Below are 20,640 nucleotides of genomic sequence, written 5' to 3' on the forward strand. Positions count from 1 at the left end.
CTAGTTTGTGAAGGTTTTATTGGGTTTATTACAGCAAGTTACAAAAGAGGTTGGATAAAGTGAATTAGTGAAACTGTTGCAAGACCAGACGCACATGCAAGAGCGCAGGGCATCAACACGCTTGTCCTGCTCACTGCAGGCAATCCCGTAAATCAGCGTTCACACACGTTTTGATCAATGGGTCGTCAGTTATGTTTCTATTCATGATTGCTGGATTTTCCACAAAAAAAGATAGAAATTACATGTACAAAGTGCAATTTCTAGCTATAGAAATACGATAATGTGATATAATTGATTATTTGAGGTGACTGATCATTGTGCGCTTGAAAGTCCAATTATATTCCCATTCAAATAAGGGGATTTTAAGCAAATATCCACTGCCCGGCCAAAGTCACATTTTAGAGTCCGTCTTAAATAGTCAAATGCTTAAGTTTGACTGGATCATTTGCAGTGATTATGTTTTTAGTGTTTGCACCAAACAGTGACCTTTTTATTTGACCAGGCACTGTATAAATGCCATGAAATATGCATTTAAAATGCCTAAAATGCATTTTATGTTTCAAATTCATTGTGAATAAATTATAGGTATTAACTCAACTCTTTCCTGACAGTTTTTTTTTTTAAGTTTAATCTTTGATCATTTTCATGACCCCCAGAATATTTTGTATGAACATCTGAACATACAAAATATCAAAAGAAAGAACAGAGCCTCAGCTGTTAAACAAACAAGTTCCCTGATATGTCGGTGTTTTCCATGACACTGGGAATCCTGATGAATGTAATTAGACTGTAAATATCTAGAGCTTCCTTCATCTCACCAGTTGTAACACACAGATAAACAACACAAAGGAAACAGACATTAACAGAATAGCTTTGGTTCTGAATGTGTCTAGATTAAGGCAGGTTTGATTTTCTGGGCTGGTTCGTTTTTTTTTTTTAGTACAGTTTCATTTGAGATGCTCTGAACTCTTTAACTGGCTTAAAGTCTAGGTTCAATTCTCGTCCTTTAAAAACAATGTTTTTTTTTCTAACAGCAAGATTTTAGGCTAAACATTTATGTGAAGGTAAAAGGGAAGCTCTTTTAAGGTCTTGTCAGTTGCACTAATTAATGTTGCTTATACAATGTCAAGAAAAATACATAAATTAGATAAATACTACAAACAATCCATAGAAAATGAAAACAATTTAATATTTAAAATCCCTCACGCTATGAGCTGGAAGGTCACGAATTTGACTACAAATAAAACGTTAAATTGCAGATTAAAATGGTTAAAAAAAAATGTGGACAAGCCGGTTATTAATTACTTGGCGTAAAATAAATAACAATGTGCACTAGTCTAAATATTTGCCCAAGGGAAGTTTTAAGTTTAGACCAACAACAGGTTTTGAAATGCTAACCAAGGAACCGCAGCCCCTTTAAAAATGGCAAAACACTGCATTTTTACACTTTTTGCAAAGGCAAAAAAAGTTTTTCAGTCATAAGTGCCAGGATGAACAAGCACCAGAAGGATATAATGCTGTGTGATGGAAGATTGTGGATAGGTGTGTGTGTGTGTGTGTTCTAAGGTTCGCTTTAAGGCATTCAGAAGTAAGAACTGAGATACATGTTGGAAAGTGTGTGCTTTTTGAGTTATTACAAACGTACATGTTCAGTCTTTATGAGCTAAAAACAAAACGCATTTGTTAAAAAGCTATAAATAATGTGAAAGTTTGTCCAGAAGGGAATGTTAAAAAGATTCCACCTCTTAAAAACCCATGTCTGCAGTTACGTCAGTGTCTTAAATCGTTATAAAGATGCTGTACAATAGTTTGCATATTCGTAGTGCTAATGAATCATCCCTTTCCTCCAAATCAGCCTCTAATCTGATAAATATATAAAAACATTATAATTCACACCTGATAAGATCTACGTTAACCAACAGTACCATCCCATCCCACTACGAATATTACTCCAAAGTTTTTAGCAACACTAAGTGCTTAATTTGTTAAAAGCTGAAATAATCCATTTAGAATTAAAAAGCCCTAGATTGTCTTCCAGTAACACTAAAATAACTTCAGAGAGGGTGGAGATATGCAAATGCAGGGGAACCGTCATTGGTCAGCAGGGGTTGCCGTGGTGATCATGCAGCCAATCGTTGAGCAGCCAGTTCCTCCACGTCCTCCCGGGTCTCGTTGATCTCTGCGAGCGTGCGCACGAACCGAGTCCACTCGTCCTGCCGGGGAACCGCAATTTGCTGCAGACAAAAAAACACCAGATGAGGCTCAATGACAACCTTGTGGAAGCTTGTTTCCGCTAGGGAATAAAACATTTTTAAAAAGTAATTGCGACCATCTCACAATTCTGACTTTTGCCGCCTCAGAATTAGCCATTTTATATCCAAGAATTATTGGAAAAAATTCTGAATAGCGATATATAAAGATAAAATCTGATAAATAAAGTCACAACTTGCAAGAATAAACTTGTAATCGAGAGAAAACAATTATTTGCACGTTTATTCTCGCAATTTGTGGCTTTATATCTTGAATTTGTGACTTTATTTATCAGATTTTAACTTTATATCTTGCAATTCTGATTTATTTTCTAAGATATAAACTCGCAATTGTGGAAAAAAAGTCAGCTTACCGTTTCATCTCACAATTCTGAATTTTTACAATTATGGGAACAAAGTCAGATTTTGATGTATATAAAGTCGCAAATGCAAGAAATAGTCAGAATTCCAATTCATTTTTTTTCTCTCAATTACGGGTTTATATCTTGCACTTCTGATGTTTTTTTCCAAGATATAATAATGCAATTCAGACTTTTTTCTCGCAATTGAGTTTATATCTCGCAATTATAACTTTTTTTCTCAGAATTGTGAGATATAAACTTGCAATTGTGGGGGGAAAAAAGTCAGCTGACAAAAGTTACTAGTCACTCAGCATTTTCACTGGAAAAACGGCCATATAGATATTTTTTTTATATGATCTCATAATTTGTCAGCAGGTACAGTATATTCGGCTGCTGTCACTTTAAGACCTGATGCACAGATCCATTATTCTGTTACACATGCGTTTTCTTCCTCAAATGATTACATTCACTTAAAACATAACAGAGTATGGAGTATTATACAGTCACGTAAATACAGTCAATTTCATTTATTTTTATATTAGAGCTGTGAAAACTGGTTTGTGTTTACATAATATATGTGTGTGTACTGTGTACTTGTATATATAAATACACACACATGCATGTATATATTTAAGTATAAAAAATATTTCTATAATATAAATTATATAAAAATATATATGCAGTATATAAATGCAAATATTTCTCAAATATATACATGCATGTGTGTGTATTTATATATACACAATAGTTATACACAGTACACACACACATATATTATTTAAACACAAACTTTTATTTTGGATGCGATTAATAGTTTCACAGCTCTAATTTATATATAAAAAAAAGCCAGAATTATGAGATAAAGTCGAAAAAAACTTTTTAATTCCCTGCTTCCATACAAACCACAGTATCTTTGACAATTGACAGTGTTTCATCATCAGTGTCGTCCTCACCTCTCCGACGTCGTAAATGTGCACCTGTCCCTCGGAGTCGCCGACGGCCACCTCTCGCCCCGAGTGAGCCCAGCGCACGCGGTTCAGCGCCGGGTTTCCTTCCACCGCTGCGCTCGCTGTGGGGACCTGAGGCAGCACACAATCATTCAACATCTGTGGATCTGCTCATACTAGATCTCTGTGAGATTTGTGTACCTCAGTTTCATTGTTAAGGTTCCACAGGTCCAAACGTCCGACCCCGTCCACACACGCAAACAGAGCCGGGTGTGTGGGGGACCACATGACATCGTACACGTAGTCGGAGTTGTCCTCAAAAGAGTACAAAGGCTTATTGTTCTGTCAGGAGAGACACACACACACACCAGTGTTGCTACTGTGCACTAAAACAAAACTATAAAAACGGTTTTTCATTGAAATAAAGCTGAAATTAAATCAAATATAAATATTAAAATATACATTAAAACACTGAAATAAAGTACTAAAATTACTAAAACTGAAATAAAAATGAATCAAAGCTTATTGTTCTATCAGGACAGACTCAAACAGAGCCAGCTTTCCATCCAAGGATACGATATATGACCCTGTGACCCTGGATCACAAAACCAGTCTGGAGTCGCACGGGTATATCTGTGGCAATAGCCAACAATACATTGTATGGGTCAAAATTATCCATTTTTCTTTTTTGCCAAAAATCATTAGGATATTAAGTAAAGATCATGTTAAATGAAGATATTTAGTAAATTTCCTACTGTAAATATATAAAACATGTATTTTTGTGAGTGAATGCAGCACAATCGTGAACATAAATGGACAACTTTAAAGGAGATTTTCTCAATGTTTAGATTTTTTTGCACCCTCATATTCCAGATTTTCAATAGTCATATCTCGAATAAATATTGTCCTATGCTAACAAACCATACATCAATGGAAAGCTTATTTATTCAGCTTTTATATGATGTATAAATCTCAATTAAAACATTTTTTAGCCATTTGACTGGTTTTGTGGTCCAGGGTCACATATATCTGATGGGAATACCATTTATCAATATAATTTCTCAAGTGACCGTCGACACATTCTTTTTTTTTATCGGACTTTAGTGCATACTTTCTTTATGAAATAAAATAAGTTAAGTTAAAAATGTTTTACTAAAAACTGAATTAAAAATAAAATTAAAGCTTATTATTCTGTCAGGAGAGACACAAACCAGTGTCCAGTGTTGTTACTGTAAAATAAAACATTCATTTAAATTAAGCTGAAATTAAATTAAATATAAGATGAAAACTTAAAAACCTTAAATGAAAATGACAAACCGAAATAGAATAAGTTGAAGAACTAAAATTTATAAAACTCAAATAAAAATGCTAATTGAAAATGACAAAAGCACATAACAAAAATAATTAAAATGAATATGAAAACTAATACTAACTAACTAAAAATACTATAATAATATATAAATGATACTAAATAAATCCTCCATCGGATCGGATCGGACCTGTCCACTTCAGCAGTGCAGATGTAGTGTTTAAAGCAGTCGTGTGTTCATCACCTTGGTGCTCCAGAGCTTGACGGTCCAGTCAAAAGAGGAAGTGACGAACAGATGAGAGAAGTCGACCGGTCCTGCCGCCGTGTGGCAGTCGAGCCCTGTGATTGGTCCATGATGACCCTCAAACATCTCACTGATGCCCGCTTTACTACAACACACACACACACACCAGCAGAAATCAAAGACTTGTGCGGATGTGAACCTGACACAACAGTCGAGGCTCACACTCTTACCTGCCATGTCTACAGGCGGTGTAGATGGACCCGTCCTCACTGCCCACAACAAAGTTATTCACATCACCCAGAGGAAATGACATGGAGGTCACGGCAACTGACTTGGACTGTTTGAACACGAGCTCCAGACTGTCCTACACACACACACACACACACACACACACACACACACACACACACACACACACAGGTATGAGTTTGACTCTTGTGTATCTGGATGAAAGAGAGGAAGTGGCGCTGTTTCAAACCCTAGTGAGTTTCCTACTAAGACTTTTTTGTTGATGTTTTCAGGATTCATCGAATTTTTTTATATTAATGCTTTTGGCAGACGCTTTTATCCAAAGCGACTTACATTGCATTCAAATACATGTTTTACCAGTTTATGCATTCCTTGAGAGAAAAAAGTTTGGGGCCGGTAAGATTTTTAAAGAAGTCTCTTCAGCTCACCACGGCTGCATTTATTTATCAAAAATACAGTAAAAACAGTAATGTTGTGAAAAATTAAAATAACTGCTTTCCTTGTGAATATATATAGTAAAATGTAACTTATTCCTGTGATCAAAGCTGAATTTTCAGCATCATTACTCCAGTCTTCAGTGTCACATGATCCTTCAGATATCATTCTAATGTGATGATTTGCTGCTCATAAAACATTTATGATAATTATCAATGTTGAAAAGCTGTGATTTTTTTTCAGGACTGTTTGATGAATATAAAGTTTAAAAGAACATTATTTATTTTATAACATGATATATGTCTTTTGACAAATGTATTGTGTCCTTGCTGAATAAAAGTATCAATATCTTACTGAGCCCTTGAAGGGCAGTGTGTGTGTGTGTGTGTGTGTGTGTGTGTGTGTGTGTGTGTGTGTGTGTGTGTGTGTGCGTGCGTGCGTGCGTGCGTGCGTGCGTGCGTGCGTGCGTGCGTGCGCGCGCGTGCGTGTGTGTGTGTGTGTTGACCTGTGGTGTAGACAGCATGTCCAGACTCCAGGAGCACATCTTCCCATCCGTGGAGATGCTGATGAGATTGTGAGCGTTCTGAGTCCCCACCACATTCACACAGTACACCGGGTGCTGGAGAGAGAGAGAGAGAGATGGAGAGAGATGGAGAGAGAGAGAGAGAGAGAGAGAGATGATCCAGCAGAACAGTGTGGATGGAGATGATGCATTGCAGGGGTGTCTGTCCTCATGTACCGTGTGAGCTGAGGCTGACAGCGGCGTCCTCTGCACGGGGGTGCGTTTGTTACTCCGGTTGTCCCACAGGACGATCTGACCCGAGTACGTGCCGCCAACCACCAGATTAGGATGAAACTGTGCAAACGCTGCTGACATCACTGCAGACTGAACAAACACACATATTCCATGAGCCACGTGACCTTTGAACCTCAACATAATCATATATTATTATATAAAATTATGTAATAAAATAAAATGACTAAATAATTGTTGTTATTAACAATACATTTATTTAATTATGTACTTTGACATCTTGAGCAGGTTCAAGCCTTCCATATTAGGCATATTATAAGCATATAGCATATTATAACCTGTCAGCAGATTAATTTTTAAGAATTTCTAGGTTTACTGTGTGATTTGTTTATGCATGCATGCATGTATGCATTTATTTATTTATTGAAATTAATTTTTAATAATCCACCCATCCATCCATTCTCCAAAATTAAAATGAAATGAAACTAAAAAATAATTAATTAAAATAATTTTGTATTTTATTATTTTTAAATGTAATTATTTATTTTAATAAATGTATTAAAAAAATATATATATCTATATATATATACATATATATATTTTTTTATTTTATTTTTATCTCAAACTTGTTTCTGTGGAATCCACAATCTTCTTAATTTCCATGAGATAAATAATTTGTGATCTTAAGATAATAAAACCAAGACAAAATTAGGTTACACTTTATTTTAAGATGTCCTTGTTACACTGTAATTATACATGTAAGTACTGAGTAATAATAATTAACTACATGTACTTACTATAGGGTTAAAGTTAGTTGCATGTAATCACGGATCATTTAATGTTATTACTATAGTAACTACATGTAATGTGTAACGAGGACACTGTAAAATAAACTGTTTAATAACAAATAAAAATAAATAATGGATATGCGATGAGATGTTCACCTGGCAGTGGAAGACATATTCCGGTGTGGTTTTCTTATATTTCATGTTCCAGACGAGAGCCACGCCGTCCGGCTCATGTGGAGCGTCCTCATTACTACCGTACGATGCCAACAGCAGCTCAGGGTACTGATGGGAACGGGAAAACAGGAACAGTGAGGGGAACTACACTGAAAAGGTAGTATTTAACTAAATACACACTATCAGGAGTAAAAAATACACACTAGGAATAAAAAAAATAATCTTTTGGAAATTTATCTTAATGCCTTAATAAAAAAAATGAGGAAAACTCCAACCTTTAAGGACACCAATTTTCTTTGTGAATGAATGTGTCGTAAATAAATAAATGTTCTTCCTTAAAATACAGTGTGCATAAGTCAGGACACCCCTATGTTAAATCCCCATAGAGGCAGATTTATATTTTTAAAGGCCAGTTATTTCATGGATCCAGGATACTATACATCCTGATAAAGTTCCCTTGGCCTCTGGGATTAAAGTAGCCGCACATCCTCACACACACTTCACCACACCTAGAGATCGGCATGTTTTATTTCAGTTCGCCTAATATCTGGTTTGATTGGCATTAAGAGATGATCTTATGGAGAGTGCCCCGTGCCGATCTCTAGGTATGGTGACGGGTGTGTGATGATGTGCGGATATTTTAATTTACAAAAGATGATTTTTTATTCCTTTTTTTAGTCAACTTTAGCATGGGTGTGTTCACTTGTGCCAAGCACTGTAGCTGCATGATCATGTACCTGTGGTGACCAGTCGAGACACGTGACGACTCTGTGTTTAGACCAGCGTTCGTCTGCAAACTGTCTGTTCAGGTAGAGTTTGGCCCCGGCCTGCGACTCCCTGAAACACACACAGTTACACGTCACCAGTGTTGGGGAAAGTTACTTTTAAAAGTAATGCAAGAATATTGCGTTACTCCTTTAAAAAGTAACTAATTGCATTACTTAGTTACTTTTTTAGAAAAGTAATGCGTTACGTTACTTTTGCATTACTTTTTTTCTTCCCACCTGGGCTGGGCTTGTTTTTTTATAACACAAAAGTTATATTTTTGGGCAAATGTAAAGACCCTTTCACACCAAAAGTGAAATAATAATCCTCAGGCTGAAGGAAACGTGTACAGAAGAGGAAAGCAAACAATCATCGAAGGTCAGAAGCAAGTACATTGGTCAATAAAGTGAGATTAAATGCATAAAAATTTATCTTTTATTTAACATATTTAGTTATTGGAGGTTTGCATAGTATTCTGATTTTGCATTTCACTGATTTTATTCATTTTGAGGAATATTGCATTTTTTTTTTTGTGCAAGTGAGATGAGTAAATGCTCACATTTAGTCTAGAACTACAATAAACATCATGTTCACACACACACACACACAGAGCTGTCATTCAATAAATGGGAAAACAAAGTAACTTGCGTCACTTATTTGAAAAAGTAACTCAGATATTTTGTTGTAAATTTTAAAAGTAATGCGTTACTTTACTAGTTACTTGGAAAAAAAGTTACTTTACTAGTTACTTGGAAAAAAAGTTACTTTACTAGTTACTTGGAAAACTAGTTAAAAGTAAAATCTGATTACATAACTCAAGTTACTTGACACCGTGTGCCCACAACACTGCACGTCACACACACCAAAGCCGTTCCACATCGGATCAACACACACTCTCCTCACCCCTCTTTGTCCTGAAGGTCTCGCCCGCTGTAGTCGAAAAACACATCCACCTGCTCAGAGAGCGCGCGCTCCATGATTCGAGAGCTGTGGTCGAAGAAACTCACGAACTCCGACGAGTGAAGAATCTGTTGTTTCTCTTCCTCCGTCAGCTCATGAGGCAGCGCTACACAGAAAACGTGTCCTCCTTTAATGATCATTAAATGCCCTTTTCACAAGATGTAAAATAAATCTCTGATGTCCCCAGAGTGTGTGTGTGTGTGTGTGTGTGTGTGTGTGTGTGTGTGTGTGTGTGTGTGTGTGTGTGTGTGTGTGTGTGTGTGTGTGTGAAGTTTTAGCACAAAATACCCCACAGACATTTTTATATAGCATGTTAAAGTTGGCCCTTTAAATGCAAATGAGCTGCTGCAGAGGGCGGGGTTTCAAGAGCTGGTGTGTGTTAGCAGATGCGATTACCTCACGCACACACACTAAAATTACAGAAACTGTTCTGCCTTTAATGTTAAAACGGAGTCAGACAAAGATGGAGAGACTCAAGAGGAAGTAACAACATGTAGAAGCAACAGGGCGTCTCTGAATGGTTAGTTGATGAATTTATGTTGCTGATGTGGAGTTAACTATCTTCAATTAGCATATTCTGTCATGGTAATCTATAAACCGCTCGTATAGGAACTGTTGTGAGATGCACACAGAGTGACTTTATATTGCATGTGAAAAGATGGATGCTAAAGTTTGAGCTGACTCACAAATGTGCTCGACTACAACAACTCTTCCTCTTCTTAACATGGACTGTGTTCCCGGGGGCGGGGCTTATGTAAATTATAGGGTTGGTGATGTCACTAGCCCCGGAGGAATGTCGTTTAGTCCCTACCAGCCGTTTGTTGTAGTCCTTTTCTTTAAAAGCAAATATCTCCCTTTGCTTTGAACTTTGAGCGTTGTAACTTTGTAGATGTTGTTTATACTCAAACAGCAACATTAGGCTACGTTCACACTTAGCGTCTTTTTTGACAAAAAAAAGTTAACAACGGCGTTTATTTAGCAAAAAAAAAAAAAACGCTGCGCGTTCGGTTACAAATAGCAGCCGAGCGCGTCTTTTGTTGCTATAACAACAGCTGCAACAGTAGTGTGCCCACACAGCCTCTTTGTGATGTATGTTATGATAGAGTTGTGTACTCATATCAAACAGCTCCTTGTGCTCCGAAACAAGGACGATTAGTTTTTCTACCGGCACCGTGTCCATTTTTCTTGTTGTTATGGAAACGACAGGTCTCGCTACTCGCTTGTCATTGGTCAGCTGTCAAAAAGGCGCTTGACGTAGGGCGTTCTTTTCAGAAAAGTTAAACTTTTTTCAACTTTAAAAGACGCTCTGAGCTGCAGAAAAAGACGCCGGCGGTGGCGTTTAAAAAAGCGCTCAGGACTTTTTTGAAAAAACGGTTTACTCCATAGGGTTCTAATGTAGAACAGACGCTGGCAGTTTGAAAAAAGACGCTAAGTGTGAACATAGCCTTAGACACTAACTACAGTTAGGAAAGTGAAATCATACTCAACCACCCCTTTAATGGAACGATGTAAAATGAATTGTTAAGCGACGACTGTCGAGTATGATTTCTCTCGTCGCTGTGTTTTCGAGCGCTACCTTCATCTTCCTCTTGTTGAGGGTCTTTCTCCTCTTGAGGCTCCAGAACAGGCTGCGCCACAGCCTCCTCTTCCTCCTCTTCCTCATCTACAGACAGCAAAGAAAGAGTTCAGTCTCATTACTGCTTTAAAGGAAAGCAGCGCGTGTGTGTGGCTTACCATTTTTGTGATGAGTTTGTGTGGGCGTCTGGGTCTCTTTTGAGTATGACACCATCTCTTTGGGCGGGAAGTCCACCTGCGTGACCTTTGACATGCCCAACTTCAGCGGGCCACGTCTGCAGAAAATACAGACATATATGTTGAGACGGAAAAATTATGTGGGATACTCATAAAAATATCTGTAATAAAATATTAAATTAAAAAAAAAAGAAGTTCAATTAGAAATATTAAACAATTAAACTGAAAATTATACATAATTAAATTTAAAAACAATAAATAAAGTCAAAATTAATTCATTAATAATTAAAATTAAAATAGATTATTAAAGTCAAAACAACAAATCATTAATTAATAATAAATAAGTTAATTAAAATTCTAAATCTAAAAATAAATAATGATATAGGGAATAAATAAATAAATAAAGTAAAATAAATAAATAAATAAATGGGGAAAATAAATAAATCAACAATAACTTAATTAAAAATAAATAATTTTTTTTATTAAAAACAAAAATGAATTAATAATAAATAAATAAACAATTCAATAATTAATTAATTAATAAAAAAATACTTAAATCAAAATAAATCATTTAAAAAATAAATAAATAATTATATTAAAATCAACAAATAATTAATTAATTCATAATAGATAAATAAATAAATAAATATAAATAAATAAATAACTGATTCTAAAACGAAATTATTATATACATTTTACATGAATAAATAAATGGGAAAAATAAATAAATTAACAAAAATATTATCAAATAAATTATTAAATTAAAATAAATGAAATTAATGAATTAATTAAAACCCACAAATAATTAATAAACAATAAGATATTACTGAATTTAAAAATAAATAAACAAACTAGAAATTCCATCTGCTGAGGGGTGATCATGTGTCCACAAAGTCAGTACAAGTAGTTTGAGGGTCTTAGAAACTACATACTAAACTACATGTAGTTTTAATATTTTTAATTCAATGTTAAGGTACATTTCATGTTGGTCTGAATGCTTTCCGACAGCAAATAAGATTGTATATGGATAAATCATAGGATTACTCTACCTGGACTTAAGCGGGGGAGACTAATTCAAACATGTGAAAAAAAAAAATCTGAATAAAATAACCTTTAAGGTAGAAAAACAAAATTTAGCTATACTAGGGGAGTCACAGTGTATTCACACATTCACTATTTGGTTCGTCATGACTGTCCATGGAAGTAAAAAAAGGCAGCAAGAGTGAGAGGACAAATGTGAAGGAAGGATAAATGAAGGAGAGAGTGCAGGTGACGCGCGGCAGGAGTGATATTAATGAGAGTACCCGAGCTGAGAGTCTGAATGGAGCAGTAGAGTAGAGGGGTCAGAGTCCCAATGAAGAGTCCTGTTAGAGACACACACACACACGCATGCAGAGAGCCGCTGTTATACACCTATACATGTGCATGCAGATGACTCCACACAGTACACAATGCCATACAGACAGTAGAAATCAAACCCCAAAGTACTTTACATATATTGTTTGGCTATGCATGGCTTTATGAAGTGTTTATGAAGGCAGGGTGTGTTATGATGTAAGATGGTAGAAGTGTGTCGACTGGTTTTGCTGCACATTTTCATTGTCTCTAGTTTTGCTGTTGACTTGCAAAAATACAAAATAATGCTTTAAATTATATTTTTTCATTAGCTTTTAAAATGTGAGAAAAAAATATACTTTCTGAATGTACTGTATATGTGATGTGTGTGTATATATGTATATGTGACATGATATTTAAAATGTATTTGATATATACAATTTTAAACCTGAAAAAGTGCCAACCTGCAGTGACGTGTTTATTGCACTTTTTATAACTCTCTTTTTTTTTTCAACTGCTGTTAAATACAATTATGTTGAATCTCGGAAAAATCAAAACATTAAATAGAGGTGACAGAAATTATTGTGTCAAATTAAATGAATGGGAAAAATAGCTGAAAAGATGTTAACACAATGATGAAAACATATTTACAGTGAAGCATGGAGGAATGTGAAATACAGAGTTTGAAGAAAAGTTCAGTTGTTGATGCGTTCCAGGCAAAATATTAAAATAATGAAATGTTATATAATGTGAAGCTGGGTTTTTTTTATCATTTGTGTCATGAATAAAAATAAAAACAGGATGAAGAATATTTTATTTGTAAGTTACTAATACCCTTCATTAACCAAAAACAGGCAATCACATGGTTGTTTAATATACATAATTTATTTATATATATATATATATGTAACCATATTTTAATAGAATTTTAAGCAAAATGAATTACACTATCTTTCAAAAGTTTGGGGTTGGTAAGATTTTTTAAATGTGTTTGAAAGAAGTCTCTTATGCTCAAGTCTGCATATATTTGATCAAAAAGTAAAATTGTAATATTGTAGTAATAATAATTTATATTTTTACAGCACCTTTTCAAAGCCCAAGGTTGCTTTACAAATGTAAGTTAGAGGAATAAAGACAAAATACAAACATATACAAACATCCATAACAAAGTACAATTCACAGACCAAGAGCTGAAGAGTAATATTCAGAGAAAAAATGTGTTTAAGAGGTTTTTGAAAGAAAGAAAGAAAGAAAGAAAGAAAGAAAGAAAGAAAGAAAGAAAGAAAGAAAGAAAGAAAGAAAGAAAGAAAGAAAGAAAGAAAGAAAGAAAGAAAGAAAGAAAGAAAGAAAGAAGGGAGGATGCTTGACGGTATCTTGAGATAGAGCATTACACAAACTGGAACACTGAGGTCCTGTTTACACCTGGTATTAAGATGCGTTTTGGTCGATCTTTCAGTCGATTCACAAGTGGACGATGGTAAATACAGGTGTAAACGGCGTCTAAAACGGTTTGAGCTTGTCCACTTCCAGAGGGAGTCGAAAACACATTAGACCGGATTGCTTTCGTAGTGTAAACGCTCATGTGATCGAATGTGTTCAAACAGCCACAAAAGACCGTCTACTCTCCGTCTACTGACCTAATGCGTGAACATTATGGGAAGCGCGCTAGACAGACCGAGTTTAAACTTTGTCGGCTGAAGACCCAAGTTTGGTTTGAAGATGAAAAACGTACCAAGCACAATGTTCTCTCACATTCCTGATTTCTAACACACACTCACAGGCAGCGGGCTCGACGTGATAATTTTTTTCAGGAATCTTTGATGTATAGCTTTTATTTGAAAAAGAAAAAGTCTGTTTATGTTAATTAAAAATATGTTTTTTAAAACCTTACTTACCCCAAACGATTGAATGGTAGTGTATATACATGTACACGTGTGTGTGTGTGTGTGTGTGTGCTCTTGTTTATGTGATTTATGAGAACACATTTGTATAATGACGTGTATTACACTGATATTACAACTTAAACGTGGTTTATGAGGACATTTCATGAGTCCTCATAATTCAAATAGCTTAAAAAACATAAAAACAATGTTTTATTAAAAATAAAATGCAGAATGTTTTCTGTGATGGGTAGGTTTAGGGATGGGGGCAGTGTAAGGGGACAGAATATACGTGTGTGTGTGTGTGTGTGTGTGTGTGTGTGTGTGTGTGTGTGTGTGTGTGTGTGTGTGTGTGTGTGTGTGCGTGTGTGTGCGTGTGTGTGTGTGTGTGTGTCTCACCTCGGCCCCGTGCCGCCGTCTCCCGAGTCCTGGCTGCCCGTTTCGCTCGGTGTGTCCACTGATTTGGCAGAGGGGGACATGGGAGGGGGGACTAAATAGTGAAACACACACATATCCTCTGTTACCACGCGCAGAGGTTGCACTACACACACAAGCATAAGCAGGGCAAAGGGGGGGTTTGGAATTAAAAAAGAGCATAAAAACATTCAAGTATAAAAATAAGGAATAAAAAAGTAGGTAAGCAACAAAAAGCAAGAGGATGGTGCAAGAAACACAAAATCAAAGAGGATTGAGTCACACACAAAAAGAAAAGACAATAAGGGCAGTGGTTAATATTCATGCAGGATCTGCATGCGTTATAAAAGACATCAGTGCTCATTCCAAACCAAACCAAACCAAACTATTTTATTAAGAAAGAAAGAAAGAACAATGAACAATAAAACCAGAGGAAATGGATAACATAATTATGACTAAACCAATGAGCTTTAGTTTAAGGTTTTGTGTTCTTGTCAGCTGGTCAGGCTGGGTAAGCTGCTAACCAACCAGCAAAACCAGCTTAGGCTCATTTAAACAGGTCATAAATCAGGTCATAAATCAGGTCATAAATCAGGTCATAAATCACGACTCTCACAGGATTCTCTAAACAGAGACAAAATAACATTATTACCAATGTTAATTGCTGCAGTCTATTTAAAATGTTTAATGAATCTGAATTATCTATATTGAATGAATGATTCAATGACTCACTCATAAATGCTTCGGCTGCGTCCCGATTCGCATACTATCCGTCCTAAATAGTATTCGAAAGTAGAATTAGTGCGTCCTAAATCGTAGTATGTTGAAATGAGTGTTCCCGGATGGTCTACTATTTCCGGTCAGAATCCGAAGTGCAGATCGATGCGCACTCTAACGGCTAATATTGGCACAACCCATCGCGCGTTGAACGTGGATTCAGTTAGAACTACAAACACGAGTGTAAAGTGTTGAAAAAAACTTTATGTAGAGGTTTAGATAAAGGGGTTTGAGTGATTCATTATCAGTATCTAACCTGACGAAAATGTATTCATGTGTAAAGTTAATGTGTTAATCTGTTTGATGAACAGAAAAAGGCTGTAAAAGTCATAGAACAAGTCATTTTTGCTGTATAGTTTCAATAAATAGTCTTTTCTCATTGGAAATAAGGTTTTGAGTTCTGAAAGTTTCAGAATATGCATCAAGCTCTAACAAAAGATCCAGATCTCTTCATGATATAATGTTGTTGTTTTTTTAGTAGGTTGTACATTACTAATAAAAAAAACCATGCTTGTTGTGAACACATGCTAGTGACAAAGACCTAATCTAATTTCCCATGCTGCTTTGCTGTTTCATACCCATGGAGGCATCCACTATCCCCATGCTCTGCAGCAGAGCCTCTGCCTCCCTCCTCTTCCTCTCCAGATCAGAGTCATCCTGCGGAGGAGACGCTCCCTCCTTCCGGCCATCCAGCTTCAGGAGAGAGAGAGAGAGAGAGAGAGAGAGAGAGAGAGAGAGAGAGAGAGACAGAGAGAGAGAGACAGAGAGAGAGAGAGAGAGAGAGAGAGAGAGAGAGAGAGAGAGAGAGAGAGAGAGAGAGAGATAGAGAGAATCCAAGTTCAATTTATTACACAATTTAAAACATTGTCCAGTCAATTGACCCTTCGCAGGGAGCTTGATTGACAGGCGATCTGACCAATCATACTTCGCCATTGTCCAACAAAGCAGTCAGGAGAGTTAGTAGATTAACATGGGAGGATTTGAACTTGAGAAGCGGAGTGTACTGACGCCTTTCCGCGGTTAAAACAACATTCCTTCTGATGTTCATTCATGTTTATTTGATGCTATAAATGAACTAGAAGGAAGAGATGATCGGTTCACGAGCAGCTTTAACTGATGCTCTACAGCGATCTGTCAGACACATTAAAGAGCCACAAAACGCTATTTATTGTTTATATTTATTTTAAAAAATGACCAAATTTGAAAGGTGAGACTTTGTTTAATATGTTTAATATAAAAAATAAACGAAAAGTAACCTGGTCTGTCCTGTCTGTCAGTGTGTTGTCAGTCTCCTCTCTGCTCCACGATGTATTTTTCACGGCGTGAGAACATTGTGTGGCGTGAGAGCGGCGTAGCTTGTCGGACATAGTGACAGTAACTAAGGGCCGGGGGGCGGGTCTTTGCGAACGGTCAATTAACAGACTTTTAAAGCTGCAGTCGGCAAGTCTGGCAGATTGAGGGGACTTGTTTACATCTGGTTGCTAACCGAGTAATTGGAAGCTTGTTAGTAGATTTTCTCTCCGCCATCACGCTTCGTACAATCCAACACACCTGCGAACTTCAGGCGTGTGCATGTGATAGTGTTACGTGCACGAGGGGGGAGGGGGAGCTGTGGCGTTCACGAACTGTGATTGACAGTCAGATCTCACACAGCCCTGCGCTGATTGGACCAGAAGAACCGGGAGCGGTGGATTTTTGCGAAACAAACAACAGGCGGAGGTAGGTGGAGGTAGAAGCGCGGGTTTTTTATAAAACCGGCTGATTTATGTTGTTCTGTCGGAGCATAGTGTCGTTTTCGGGGAATATGATCAAAAAAATCTTGCCGACTTCAGCTTTAAAATAAAATCAGAACAGAAAAGATAAAATTATCTTAAGAGGGATGCAAAATGCTAGCCTGGCTCCGCCCTCCTACATACTTCCGCTCAATTTTCATTTTCCTTCAGAACTACGTCTGGGATTGCGGTGTATTCTTGGGTTTTCTCCGGTCAATTTTTTACCGGTCCAATCAGCGAACAGAGGGAGTGTCTGAGAACGATGACGTTGAGGTCGTGCGCTAGTTTGAGTCATCATACGTCACGACCAAACGTTAGCGATTGGTTATGATGCAGAGTGACTCTGGGCAGATCCAATAGTTTTAAACTTCAACAGAGTACTTCAAGGAAGTTAACGCTTGTCAATGGAGAGAGGCCAGACTCTCTGTACACATGAAATGTACAGTCTGGTAGAACCAGGCTAGCAAAATGCAGGTTTGGAGACATGTTTCAGTTTAACACACACAGACATCAAACCCCTACAGGTTAGTCCACAGCTCACCTCTTTCTTCTTGCGTTCTTCCTCTTTCCTCTTCTTCTCCTCCCTGATCTGGGCCAGGCGTTGTTTCTTTCTCTCTAACTCTGCTTTCAGCTCACTTTTGTCAGACATTCTGCAGACACACACACACATACACACACATTTAAAGTTCCCCTGTGGTGAAAATCAAGCTTTTAATGTTGTTTATATGTCTGTGTATGTGGCGTTTTTAATATGCTTTAAGACAAGCCATGTGTAAATTCATAAGTCGACAGCATTGCTGAGTATTTTCTCCTTAAAACTGCAGTGAACCAAAGACAGTCTCAAAAACACGGTTTGAAATCGCTGGTGTTTCTGACGTCACAAACTACCTTGTAACCAATCAGATCAACGTGTGATCCTCAATAAGTGGATCTCTGAGCTGAGTGAGTGAGTGGAGGCAGGACTCATTTGAATATTCATAGAACCGCACATACTAATGAGGCAAGGGTGTAGAGTTACATTCAAGCTGTTTTAAAGCATGAATCTTTTTTTTTTTCAAGGAAATTTTATTTTATTTATTTTGGTGATCAAAGATGTGTTTTAAGGGATAAAATGATTGACTACAGGGGAAGAAAAGCCTATAGATAGGCTATAGATGCTACATTTGTTAGTAAATCTGCTTTATTAGAGGTATTAATTAGGACATAAAACAAGTGCAAAAATAACACAGGCAACACTTTAAGACATCTTCCATTAAAACTAACAAATTATAACTACGGTAGCTGGTTTTATCTGCTTGCTGCTGCTTTTATTTCTATGATTCATATTACACGAGCGGCTTCTAGTGGTCACTCAGTGAATAACACACACCTGAGGTCACTCGTCTACACACCCATGACTCAATGTGCAGGACTCATGACCAACACACACCACCGCCTCATCAACAGCTTCACTCGGTTTAGACGAACAGGACACATTTTGAATACTTTAGTGTTGCAGAATTGAGAAAAATAAAAATTTGAGAACTGGATCTTTTCGATTTATGAGTGTGAACTTGAATTGGACACAAACCACAGGATTTTAATCTGGGATTTGAAGGGGAATGACAGGAAGAATAATTTACTGAACTGAACAAAGCAGCTGAAAAAAAGAGTGCCTTAAAACTCTCTAAATGATTTGCTATTGATAAAACCCTCTTAAGTTTAATTTGATTTACGTTGTAATTTGCTTTGATATATTTCATTATTTATTTATCAATACATTGTTGTAATAAACAATAATTACTAAATGTTTTTAAGTGATTATTTTGTTTTTATTTTAAAATATTTGTATTTTTCAATCCTGGCTGGATTTATTGTGCTCGTGTTAAACAGTGATAATGTTTGTTAGAGGAAGTCCATCACAAGTTTTAACAATATAATATTAATTAATTGTGGCAATTTATTCTCTGACATGTAAAATACATTTCTGATTTAATATATTTCTCTAAACTAAGTTCAACATTGTTAATATATATGTATACACACACATATATATAATACAAATAAATATAATTATAAAATTATACATATAAATAAAACTATACATATGTTTAGGCTATATAGTCACCAATTGATATATATATATTTTATTTTTATTATACTAATGTTATCGAATGTTTATGGAAATACTATTGTGTGTAAGATTCATTCTAATATATAAAACAAAAAACATAATTAATTACAGTAGTTATATTAATTTCTTTATATAAATACAGATGTGTTCAAAATTCCAGATGTGACTCAAAATTTTATTCTACAATTCTCTGCGAGAATTTAATTTAGGAACTGAACTTGAACTACAATAGGTTTTTCCAATACCAAATACCACACATCCCTGTTTTCAGTATAATAGAATAACATTTATCAAAGATAGGCATATTTGCCAAAAAACTTCTTATAATAATCGTACATTAGGCTATATAAAATAATATTATATTGTTGTTGTTTACTAAATGACAACTCGGTGCGGCTACACATGTAGTGTGAGAAGAGTTTGCTTATCCCAGTGACACACACACACACACACACACACACACACACACGGGACACTCCTGTAAGAGTCCCGGATGGTCAGTCAACATGGCTGCATAGCAAACCCGCCCGGTGAAAGCTCGCAAACTAACATACAATCATTCGTTTAAAAGCAAAATTACTTTTTTATTGATAAAATGATTTAAACTGCGCGCGCAGGAATGTTGATCCGAAAGCGCATTCATGAACTTAAATGCTTCATCATTTGTATAGTTGCATCAGCTGTGTAGCCTATTTATGTTTCTTTTTTCACCTAAATCATTTGAATTGATGTTTGATAACACAATGCATTAGGAATGCATGTTGTGCTTTGTTTTAAATCAATTTCAATAAGACTGTATAAGTTATTATAACATAAATGACAGTTAAAGCGCACACGTCAGACGGCCTCATGAATCAATGCATCGCCTTTAAAACACACAATAATTCATTTTAACACCAGCAACCCTACATAAATAAAGAAAACATAATTCTTACGTGCAATAAAATGTTAGCGGCTTGTGGTCGGTATGAAGAGGATTATTCTTCTGTCAGCGGACTAATAACTTATTATCCTCTTTCTCTGTTGTGACAGCAGCGGCAGCGCTGAATCTGGGATGCGGCTACGGGGGCCGTGAGGTGCTTTTCCCAAACAGAGCGGATGCGGCGTTTCGTAAAGTGACCACTAGATGGCGCACTTTAACTTGACTGATTAGTGGTGAACGTCCTTTTGAATCCTATGTTTTGAACACAACACAATTTTTTTTTAATTTTTTTTATTGAAGGCAACAATGGGTACAAACGTGTAAAACCATCAATATACAATCAAACATTTATACAGACATAACATACCAGAGACAAAGAACAAAACAAACAAATGAAGAACAAACAAAAAAACAAAATAAAACAAAAAACCATACATAC

At 36.1% G+C, this 20,640-nt stretch overlaps 1 protein-coding gene across 5 annotated transcripts; it reads right to left on the reverse strand.

Moving 5' to 3' along the window:
* Positions 1-20,366, reverse strand: dync1i2b (dynein, cytoplasmic 1, intermediate chain 2b). Of its 5 annotated transcripts, none has more exons than XM_079627375.1 (17): positions 20,215-20,343; positions 17,708-17,816; positions 15,973-16,087; positions 14,603-14,693; positions 12,293-12,352; positions 10,971-11,086; positions 10,813-10,899; positions 9,180-9,342; positions 8,249-8,348; positions 7,494-7,619; positions 6,535-6,681; positions 6,301-6,414; positions 5,342-5,475; positions 5,112-5,256; positions 3,760-3,900; positions 3,565-3,690; positions 1-2,234 (listed from the first exon to the last, which is right to left on the reverse strand). In XM_079627375.1, exons 2-17 carry the CDS (start codon positions 17,813-17,815, stop codon positions 2,121-2,123), a joined length of 1,887 nt encoding a protein of 628 aa, XP_079483501.1. In that variant the 5' UTR covers position 17,816; positions 20,215-20,343; the 3' UTR covers positions 1-2,120. The 5 variants fall into 5 exon arrangements, with proteins under 5 accessions (XP_079483501.1, XP_079483503.1, XP_079483502.1 ...); XM_079627374.1 differs by having other exon boundaries at positions 153-2,234; positions 14,603-14,744; positions 20,215-20,366; XM_079627377.1 differs by lacking the exon at positions 12,293-12,352.
* Positions 20,367-20,640: the final 274 nt, after the last annotated feature.

The sequence above is a fragment of the Phoxinus phoxinus genome, assembly GCF_949152265.1.
Source record: "Phoxinus phoxinus genome assembly, chromosome: 11".
In the NCBI taxonomy this organism is placed as follows: Eukaryota; Metazoa; Chordata; class Actinopteri; order Cypriniformes; family Leuciscidae; genus Phoxinus; species Phoxinus phoxinus.